A 10,672-nucleotide genomic window follows, 5' to 3' on the forward strand; every position below is an offset into this window, starting at 1 on the left:
TTAAGAAAGAGGCCAAAGGGAATGTTTGAGCACCTACCCTGTCTGGTATTGTGCAATACACTTGTTTTATATACATAAGAGATAAGTATATGGTTCAACCTTTTTATAGTTATATGGCTTGTACAGTTTAACCTTTAACGACACTCTGGGAATGGACATACTTGTACAACTTCCCCAGTGAAGGGGCAGAACCCAGGATTCCTCACTCAATAAGCCCCAGATGCTCTCCATTATGTCCACTGCCTTTGGCTAGTTTCTGTTTAGGGGACCTGGTCCTTTCTTTACAAAGGCTTGATTCTGTGAGAGTGATTTATTGGCTGTCCTAGGACACACATCCGTCCTGCTTCCCCCACCCTAACTGTCCTTTTCCCACTCTCAACAAGGAAGGCAGTTTCTTCAGTCTTCACAGACGGGAGACCCGTATTTGGCAGGCGGAAGTGGGCGGCACGGGGATGGGTGCTAATCCCAAGTTCATCGCCCCAAAGCCAGGCATTCAGGGAGGCTGCTTTGGCTCTGCCCCGGTCAAGTGGGGGCAGCGCCCCCTGATCAGGCACCCGGACCTTTAAAAAGATCGAGCTGAGGCATCACATCAGGAAAGCCTTTTTCCTCTCTTCAACTCTAGGGTGCAGCCATAGTTCCAAACGAAAAACAACTCCAGGGCAACCGGCACAGTCCACGTCAATCTGGCCCAGCGCCGCGGAGACCGTCGCACGAGCCAATGAGCTCCTGCCACGTCACAGACCCCCTCCCCCCTCCAGCCGGCCGCGGCCTCCGCCACGAGTCGCTGACCCGGAGCTAAAGGCCCTGCGCGGCGCTGTATTCTGGCGTCACTTCCACTACAGCGATGGCGGCGCAGGGAGGAGCTGCGGCGATTGCGGCAGCGACTTCAGGGGTCGCGGGGGAGGGCGAGCCCGGGCCCGGCGAGAATGTGGCGGTCGAGGGGACCTCCCCGTCCCCGGGCCGCGTCTCTCCGCCGACCCCGGCGCGTGGCGAGCCAGAAGTCACCGTGGAGATCGGAGAAACGTACCTGTGCCGGCGGCCGGATAGCACCTGGCGTGAGGGCGGGACCCAGGGCCAGGGGGCGGGGTTTAAGGGCGGGGGCGGGGCCTGAGGGAGGAGAACGCGGACTTTCGGACTTGCCCGAACGCCTACAACCCCCTGCGAGTTGGGCGTTCGCCAAGTTCTTCCTAATGTGTGTAGAGCTCCCAGTCCACTTCCTTGCCTAGTCTTAGGCTTCATTCCCTTTTCTTGTTAACCTCCTTCCTCAATGGTCTCCCTTGTCTCTGTGACTCCCCCCTTCCATCCATCCCCTGCAGCCGCCAGCGGAGAGGACCTACCAGAACACAAAAGCGAGCTTCCCCTCCCTTCTATTGCTTTGCCTCATTTCCAAAATAAACCCCGAGTTCCTTAGAATGGCATTCATTTTTGTAACCTCTTTGTTTTCCAGCACCCTTAGTAAAGGCCATTGCCAGACCCGACCACACTGTGTGCTCTGAAGGCCATATGCCTTTTACTGCCTGTGCCCTCTGCTTGGAATGCCCTTTTTTCCCTTTCTCCTTGTTTAGCTGGCTAGCTCCAGTCATCCTTTTAGCATCATATCCCTTGTGATGCCATTCTTGACTCCCTTCAGGCAGATTGAGTCGTTCCCTTCTGTATGTTCCCTTTCTGTATGAAGAAATGCAACATTTTCTTCATACCTGAGTTATAGTATATGTAGCATTATGTTGTCATTGACTGTCTGTCTGTCTTCTATCAAAGTGGGAGCTTCCGGAGGGCAGGCCTGCTCGTGACCCATTACTGTATTCAGCAGCAGCCCAGCACAGGGCCAGACGTGCGTGGTTGCCTTCCTCATCTATCGAATGGTCGGCTGTTTGTCATTGAAAGTTTTAGAGCCATTAATTCACCGTTTGAGGTGGGCGCGGTTATCCTTATTTTACAGATGAAGGTGCTGAGGCTCAGAAAGCCAAAATAACTTGTTCAGTTAAATATAGCTAGGAAGTGGGGCCGTCTGATTCCACAGCTAGCCCTCATGACCCCTGAACAAATGAACGACTGAGTATAGTAAAAGAAACATTGAATTCGGAGCCAGACTTAAATGCAGTTAAGTATTTGCTCTTATTACTTTTCAAATAGGTGACCCTGGGTAAGCCTCAGTTTCCTCGTCTCTAAAATAAGAATAACAGCTCAATCTGGCCCACCTCAGACAGTGATTGAAGGGAGTGGCAGAGGTGAACAGGTGAGGTTAGCGTACAATTGGCCACAGGATCTGGGAAACTGCTCCTCAGTGTGAAGGATCACTGTTGTTCCAGCCCTGTTTTCTTTCCTGGTGATCCTAGCCTTTTCCCTTCACAGATTCTGCTGAAGTGATCCAGTCTCGAGTGAACGATCAGGAGGGCCGAGAGGAATTCTATGTACACTATGTGGGCTGTGAGTGACTTGGGGTATCCAGGTCTGGGGGGGGGCGGGGGCGGAAGGGCAGCACCCTCATGGCCCATCCTCACAGTTAACCGGCGACTGGACGAATGGGTTGACAAGAACCGGCTGGCGTTGACCAAGACAGTGAAGGATGCCGTGCAGAAGAACTCAGAGAAGTACCTCAGCGAGCTGGCCGAGCAGCCTGAGCGAAAGATCACTCGCAACCAAAAGCGCAAGCATGACGAGATCAACCACGTGCAGAAGGTCCGGGCCCCTCCCCTTCCCCGGGGCCGCAGGAGGCTCAGCTGCCTCTGCTGACTCCCTTGGGTCCCGGTGCCAAAACCACAGCAGCTCCCATTTCTTAAGCTCCTACAGTGTGTAGGGGACTCTATCTATTTCTTCCCAGGTATTCTTCACAGATGAGAAAACTGAGGCTCAGAGAGGGTGAGAGCTTGGCTACAGTCTCGTGGCAAGGAAATGACACAGCTGGGACTGGAACTCAGGCCTCTTGCACCTTTCGTGCCTGCTCTTGGCTGTGCCACATTGACAGATGGACCTGAAGTCCAAAGGGGAGGAAGAGAATGAGTGATATGGGGCACTTGCTATTACCAAGCATTGTGCTGAGTGTTGTGCCTGTATAGGCTCATCAGATCCTCCCTAAACAACTCAACACCACGGGGATAATTAGTTTTTACTGAGGAAAACAGGAAGCAGGCTGAGAGAGGTTAAGTAACATGCCCAAGATCACACAGCTAATAAAAGGGTGGGTTGAGATTAGAGTTATAATGGCAAACATTTATAGGCTTGTGAACCACAGTATTAGGCTAAGTATTTCGGTATATGATCTCACTGAAGTTTCACAGCAACTCTGTGAGGTAAGCATTATATCCCCAGTTTACAAGGGAGGTACAGGTAGTTTTAGGAATCCAGTTAGGAATTAGATTGGCCAACTAGATTGTCCTACTTTGGGGCACAAGCTCTTTGAAACATGCCAGAAATTCCTGCCACTTTATTCCAAAACTTGGGTTCTTTTCACGAAGCTAGCCTGCCCTGGGGGGTTTCTATCCTCCCACTCTGAATCTTAGTTTCTGGATTTGTGAGATGGGCTGTGCACACAAGAGGAGGATTTATGGAGCTCTCAAGACGCCCAGATGTTCATTATTTTCAACCAGTGCCAGTCCATCCTTCTGAGTGCTCGTCCTGGGCTTAGCAGCAATGGTTTGCAAACTGTGGGGCTGTTAGTAGATTGCCAAATTAGTTCAGTGGGTTGTGACCATGTAAATTTCAAAAAAAAAAAATGGAAGAACTAGGACAAGGTAGAAAGTACCATAGTGCATTGCACTTTATTAAAGGTAAGTATTGTTTTAAGAAGCTTCTGTCTCACATACAAATATATATATGTATATACACAAACTTGCCAGTTGGTTTACAGTGCTGTGATAAAAAAAATTTGAAATACCTGAATTAGAAAGATCTCTCACTGGGAATTCCCTGGCGGTCCAATGGTTAGGACTCGGCACTTTCACTGTCATCACCCGGGTTCAATCCCTGGTCAGGAAGTAAGATCCTGCAAGCCATGTGGCGTGGCCAAAAAAAAAGATCTCTCACCATCTAAGGCAGCACGGTCCAAATGAACGTCCTGTGATAAATGGAAATGTTCTGCCTCTGTGCTGTCCGAAACAGTAGCCACTACCCACGTGTGGCTCTTGAGCACTTGAAATGGGTTTCGTGTGAGTAGGAACTAAATTTTTTAATTTTATTAAAAGATTTTTTTTTTTTGGCCGTGCTGCACGGCATGTGGGATCTTAGTTCCCTGACCAGGGATCGAACCCATGTCCCCTGCATTGAAAGGCGGATTCTTTACCACTGGACCACCAGGGAAGTCCCAAGAGTTAGATTTTATCTGAATGTAATGAACTTAAATTTAGGTGGCCACTTGTGGCTAGTGACTACTTTACCGGACAGCTCAGATCTCAGGTTTTCTCAGCTCCCCAGCCGGGTTGCACTGGCGCATTAAGTCGCAAAGATGCACCTGTAAGCTGGCAGGCAGCGGGGTGGTTGACAGTGGGCCAGTGGGGCTAAAATCAAAGAACGAGCAACAGCGAGTTAACGATCAGCAAGGTTCTCCAGAGCCTAATTAATGTTTAATTCTAAATAAACTGCAGCATTTACGGAAAGTAGTGTTTTTGTAATTCTTTAATGCATTTACAGAGGATTGTGTTGTATGAGTTGGGAAATGTGTTTTAAAGAGGCACGTGAGGAGGAAAATCATCCTTCCCTCATCTTTGCAGGGGTTAGGTGTGGAGTTGGACAGGCGAGGGGCCCATGCCCAGCTGTCCTGGGTGCCAGTTCTGTGAGCTTACCTCTCTGTGCCTCAGTTTCCTCTTCCGTGCAGTGGAGAGAGTGAGGATTCCCATCTCAGGCTTGTTCTGAGTAATGCCTACGACGTAAGTGCTTAGTACTTGGAATAAATGGCAGCTGGCTAGTCCCCAAGGGCCAGTGACCTCGCCTCTCCCTGCCTGTTTACTTCTCTGTAAAGCAGAAGTAAGAACATTGTATCTCAGCGTTGCCAAAAGGGTTAAATGAGGCCATCCAGGCAAAGTGCTTTGTGGAAGGGGTTCTGGGTAAAAGACTGGCTCCCCCTTCTGAACTACAGGGCAAGGCTACCATCTACTCTGGTGTAGGTCATAGGCCTAACTGCGTCCACTGTCAGGCTGGACTTGGTTCCTCCTTCAGCATCTGGCCTAGGAACAAGATGGGCTGTGAGTGCCACCTGACTTGTAGTCCCTGCCTTCCAAAGACTTGGAAAATGGGGGAAACCAAGAAGGGGGAGTCGGAGGGTACTGTTGTTGACCACTGAATTCCTGACTTGGGAACGGATGTATTCTGCATCGGAAGAATGCAGTCAGGCCTCCTGGAGGATTGTTAGCCACACCTTCCCAGGGTGCTGGGCCTTGAAGGACAGGGAGAGCACAGCAAAAACAATTACACGTGATCACTCGCCAAGCTCTGCCTCATCATGCACTTGCCTGGCTCGTGCTCGGTGCCAGGCTGAGTAAGCATTTTCTGGCAGCTGTAGGAGAGGGAAGGACATTCAGGGTGGAAGGAACTGCATGTGCAAAAGCATGGAGGCCAGCAACAGGAGTGTTGATAGCAGAGCAGATCTGAGGGGGCTGAGACTGGGGGCTGGGAATTTACAGAGGCCTCGTCAACTATCCAGACCTGGGACGGTGGCAGTGGCTATTTGGTGTGGGACAGAGGAACCGGTTCCAGAGATGATGAGGAGGTAGCGCTAACAGGACGTGGCCATTATTCGGATGCCAGGCTGAGAGAGGAGGAGGAGTCTTGAGAGCTGGCCTCTTATTGGTCTGGGGTAGTTGGACTGAAGGTGATGCTCCTAGTGAGATGGGGAACCCAGGAGGATGACCAGGTTTGCAGGGAGGAAAGGTTCCTTTCTGGACACCTAGAGCCTGATGTGCCTGTGGGAGGGGCCTCCGGGAGCAGTCCCATGGGCAGGAAAGAGGTCCAGGCACACCGGAGTGTCCGCACCAGTTCCTGCTGTGGAAGCGGAAGACCAGGCCCATTATGTCATCTGTCTCACAACAACTGTGGCAGAGCTGGATTGACCGCGTTGTACAGCTGAAGCTCTTACCAGCCTAAGAACTGGAACCAGGCCTCCTGATCCTAGCCCTGTTCATCAGGCAAAAGGTCCAAACTTGGGCATCAGGAGTGTCTGGGATGTATGGGTGGGTGGGCAGATGGGAGAGGAACTTGGACCAGTCAGCTCCGAAACCAGGTGAAACAGGTTTGCTAGACAGGCGGGAAGTGCTGGGTTCTGGGATGGGAGGCGTGGCGTGACCTCCACTTCTGTTCACCTGTGTCCACTGCTCTTTCTCACTCAGACCTATGCAGAGATGGACCCCACAACAGCAGCCTTGGAGAAGGAACATGAGGCGGTAAGTAGGGGAGTGGGTCCTAACTGGGGGCACCCCTTCCCTACAGCATCCCTTGCCCCGACCGAGCCACCCCCTGCCCTTCACTCCCACCTCGCCCACAGATCACCAAGGTGAAGTACGTGGACAAGATCCACATCGGGAACTACGAAATCGACGCCTGGTACTTCTCCCCGTTCCCTGAAGACTATGGGAAACAGCCCAAGCTCTGGCTCTGCGAGTACTGCCTCAAGTACATGAAATACGAAAAGAGCTACCGCTTCCACTTGGTGAGGCTGGGCCGGGCCGGGCCTGGTGAGTGTGGTGGTGGGCATAGAGGCTGAGGGCCAGCTGAGGCAGCGGCACTAGGCAAGGTCCAGAGCAGTTGAGTCCAAGGAAAAGCTGCCCCGGCTGGAGAGACCTGGATTCCAGGCCTGACTCTGCCTTTGCTGGAGTGACCCTGGCCAACTTGCTGACCCTCCCCAGACCCCAGTTTCCTCTTCTGTGGAATGGGGACCTTCTGGGGTCCCTTGCCCTCAGCACATGTTTATCAAGGCCAGTCCAGAGCCAGGTTCCCCTGTGGAAAAGAGGAAGTAAGCACAGCTCCGAGCTGTGGGACCATGAGGTGCGGACAGACAGGAAGCTTTAATCCACATGCAGGACCTGCTGGGGCAGGGCAGTGGCATGTTTCCCACAGGGTAGAGACACTGAGGCAAATGTATGTGGTTTGGGAAATGCCCTTGTCATGGGTGCCGGCCCTCCAGAGTCCTCCAGAGCCAGGCTGAGCTGGACTTAAAACCGTCTCGCTGTGTGATGTTTGAGCCGGTTACTGTGCCTCGGTTTCTCCATCGGTAGAATAGCACCCGTCTCCTCAGATGGTTGGGAGTATTACTCGATGTAGGTAAAGGGTGGGGCCCGGGGTCTCCAGGTGGAGAGAAGCAGAGGCCTGCTGCAGGCCATACAGGGCGGGATGGGGCACCTAGCGGGGAGCCTTGGGGCCTCATGCCTGTGCCTCCCCCTGCCCGTCCCCACCCCCAGGGCCAGTGCCAGTGGCGGCAGCCCCCGGGGAAGGAGATCTACCGCAAGAGCAACATCTCTGTGTACGAGGTGGACGGCAAAGACCACAAGGTGAGCCCCGGGGGGAGGCGCTGTGACAGGTGGGGGGACACGCTGGGCACCTCCCGACGATCTCACGATCTCACCGGCGCCAAAGGGTAGAGGCCGGCCTCAGTGTGCGAAGAGGACTGCGGGCTGGTGCTCAGCCTGGCACTCGGCCTGTGGTTGGTGCATAGTCAACTCGTGGCCCTGTGGTGCCAGCCTCGAGTTCTGGGTTTCCCTTCTCTCCCTGAGGACTTGCCTTCTGATGGGGTAGCTTGGGGTGGCTTAGGTTCAGGCGATTTTGGAACCCAGAGTGGAGACTGTCTTGCCTCAGGCTGTTCTTAAAAACTGCTTTCTCTTTCTGCCTGAAGAAAAGGTGTTTGTTTTTCCTGGGTGTGAACTGCTGTGTGTGAGGTTTCCTGCTGGGAGAGCTCTGTGGCCCAGACCGCTAAGTTCCTTGTTCCTGAAGGACTTCATTGCGGCATTGCGGCAGGGTGGGGCCTTTGGGGCCTGCTTTGCTGTGTTGAGAACTTGACCCTTGCCTGGTCAGTCTGGGAAGGTCTCCTGGGGAAGTCCAGTGGAGTGTAAGACGCAGAGGCCTGGCTTCTGAGTGGCTCCTGGCTTCAAATCGCCCCGTCACTTCCTAGCTGACCTTGGACAAGTTACTTAAGGTCCTTTGTTCCTGTTTCCTCATCTTTAAGACAGGAGTCATGCTAATAGTTAACTAACAGGCTTGTTAGTGGAGTAAATGAGACAGCGAAGTCAAGTACTTAGCACAGTCCCTGGCATCGAACAGGGTTTAGTAACCATGGGCCTCTGTCAGCCTTATGATAAGTAGCTTGTGAAATCTTAGCCCCACCAGAGCCCCCTGCTCTGCCCTCCTGAGCATGAATGGGGCTGAGGGCGGCAGGAGGGGCCCCAGCAGGAGACCTGGGTGTTCTTCCCAGTTCTGCCTTCTCCAGCTTTGGGTCCTCAGGCAAGCACCCCCCTCTGCCACCCCCCAGAGCCTCCGTTGCCTCCTAAGCAAAATGGGTCTAGCAGCGCTGGGTTCACACAATTGTTGAATCCAGCGAGGGTGGGTGTAAAAGGTGTCCTTGATCTCTGCCATGAAGCCAACCTCCAGGTCCCACTGGCCCTCCTGGCATTGGTCTCTGTTCCGGTGTGGCTGAATGGGCAGACAGCTCAGGCTGCAGTCAGGCTCGAGGGTCGTCCATTCAGCAGACATTTACCAAGCTCCCAGCTTCACGCTTAGCCTTGAGCTAGGTGCTGAGGACACAGCTGTGAACAGTCAGAACTCATATAGCAGGTTGAATCCTGCCCTAGTGCTCACCAGCCATGGGACCTTGAGCGAGCCACTGTCTCCTCTGAGCTTGTTTCCTGACCTGAAACAGAAGAGTTCGTGTCTGTGAAGATTGAGCTCCTCTTCAGCGCTCAGAAGCGGTAGCCGTGATGGGTCCAGCTCTGCCGTTACCTCCTTGAGTGCTCATAGCTCTCTGATTTTCAGTTTCCCCATCCATCAGAACGTGACTCTAAGACTCCTTCCAATTCTTAAACATGACTGTTCTGGTGAGGATCCCACTTCTCACCGTGCTGGCACTGGCTGCTGTCTGGAGCCTGGCACTTGCAGGGCAGGGTGGCAGCTCCTGCCCAGGCCTCCATGGGGCGAGGCGGAGGAGTTACGCCTGCTCCCTGAGCCTGCTTCCACCTCGCGACCCCTCAGATTTACTGTCAGAACCTGTGTCTGCTGGCCAAGCTTTTCCTGGACCACAAGACATTGTACTTCGACGTGGAGCCATTCGTCTTTTACATTTTGACCGAGGTGGACAGGCAGGGAGCCCACATCGTCGGCTATTTCTCGAAGGTGCTGGGTTGGGAAGCCCGGGTTGAGGGAGAGGGGGAGAATGAACCTGAAGCAGGGGCTGAGCCTCCGCAAAGGTCCTGACCACCCACCCCTACAGGAAAAGGAGTCACCGGATGGGAACAACGTGGCCTGCATCCTGACCCTGCCCCCCTACCAGCGCCGTGGCTATGGAAAGTTCCTCATTGCTTTCAGTGAGTGGTTCCCGGCCTGTCCAGGAAAGGCAGCTGTGGTGAGGGGTGCCAGAGCAGGGTGGGTCCTCAGTTTCCTCATTTCCACTGTTGCCAGGTTATGAGCTGTCCAAGCTGGAGAGCACAGTAGGCTCCCCTGAGAAGCCACTGTCTGACCTGGGCAAGCTCAGCTACCGCAGCTACTGGTCCTGGGTCCTTCTGGAGATCCTGCGAGACTTCCGGGGCACACTGTCCATCAAGGACCTTAGGTAAGGGAGGCACCTGGAACCCTCAAGAGGGAAGGACTCTCCTAAGATTGGCCGTGATGCTGTCAAACTGTCTCCTTGTCCCGTTTTGCTGTCCCAGCCAAATCCCACAAGGGCGCTCTCCCCAGCATCTGCTCTAATCCCTTTCTGCAGCCAGATGACGAGCATCACCCAGAATGACATCATCAGCACCCTCCAGTCCCTCAACATGGTCAAGTACTGGAAGGGCCAGCATGTGATCTGCGTCACGCCCAAGCTGGTGGAAGAACACCTCAAAAGTGCCCAGTATAAGAAACCACCCATAACAGGTGGGTGGAGCCTGCCCAGGGCGTGCGTGCGTGCGTGTGTGTGTGTGTGTGTGTGGGCGGAGGGTAGATGTAAGGACTGCTGTGAGCCAAGGCCTCTGTTTTGCTGTCATCGGATCCCCAACCAGTCTGACCAGCTCCCAGGACCGAAGCCTGGGGCAGCCCCCTCCCCAGGACCCAGTCTGCCCCTGTTCTCACCTCGAGGTGAAACCTGGTCTGGGCCCAGGGCAGAGCAGCCACTGCGAGCGGCCGGGCCCAGAGGCCCAGTCTTGCCTCTCATGCCTCTTCTCCCCACAGTGGACTCTGTCTGCCTCAAGTGGGCACCCCCCAAGCACAAGCAAGTCAAACTCTCCAAGAAGTGAGTGTCCTGTGCCTGTGCCCCTGCTGCTGGACCCGTGCCCCTGCTGCTGGACCCGTGCCTCCTTGCACCCCAGCCTGTAAATATGTACAGACCTGTTTCGTCATTTTTTTAATAAAGTAAGTTCTGCCAGTGGCTCTGGACTTTGGAGGTGGGAGGGAGAGGCCCAGAGCGGATGGGCGTCATTTCACGTCACACGCACACGGCCAGTTGTGCTCAGAACATTTTACTCCGTCTCGCTCCGTCTAACCCCACACACCAGGTGCAAGT

General features: G+C 53.9%; 1 protein-coding gene across 1 annotated transcript; it reads left to right on the forward strand.

Moving 5' to 3' along the window:
• The first annotated feature begins 682 nt into the window (after window positions 1-682).
• KAT8 (lysine acetyltransferase 8) lies at window positions 683-10,537 on the forward strand. The gene is made up of 11 exons (XM_029220316.1): window positions 683-1,055; window positions 2,353-2,427; window positions 2,504-2,679; window positions 6,318-6,371; window positions 6,473-6,637; window positions 7,386-7,475; window positions 9,166-9,306; window positions 9,404-9,497; window positions 9,592-9,742; window positions 9,893-10,047; window positions 10,342-10,537. The coding sequence occupies exons 1-11, from the start codon at window positions 845-847 to the stop codon at window positions 10,404-10,406; spliced, it is 1,377 nt and encodes a 458-aa protein (XP_029076149.1). The 5' UTR covers window positions 683-844; the 3' UTR covers window positions 10,407-10,537.
• Window positions 10,538-10,672: the final 135 nt, after the last annotated feature.

This window comes from Monodon monoceros, unplaced genomic scaffold (assembly GCF_005190385.1).
Source record: "Monodon monoceros isolate NGI ecotype Baffin Bay Population unplaced genomic scaffold, NGI_Narwhal_1 Super_Scaffold_13, whole genome shotgun sequence".
NCBI lineage: Eukaryota > Metazoa > Chordata > Mammalia > Artiodactyla > Monodontidae > Monodon > Monodon monoceros.

What these genes read in the sequence shown, in the direction of transcription:
- KAT8 (XM_029220316.1), top strand. Translation starts at nt 845, where the DNA reads ATGGCGGCGCAGGGAGGAGCTGCGGCGATTGCGGCAGCGACTTCAGGG. An exon ending in AGATCAACCACGTGCAGAAG is followed by an intron (nt 2,680 to 6,317) that starts GTCCGGGCCCCT and finishes TTTCTCACTCAG; the next exon opens with ACCTATGCAGAGATGGACCC. An exon ending in CTGTCCATCAAGGACCTTAG is followed by an intron (nt 9,743 to 9,892) that starts GTAAGGGAGGCA and finishes CCCTTTCTGCAG; the next exon opens with CCAGATGACGAGCATCACCC.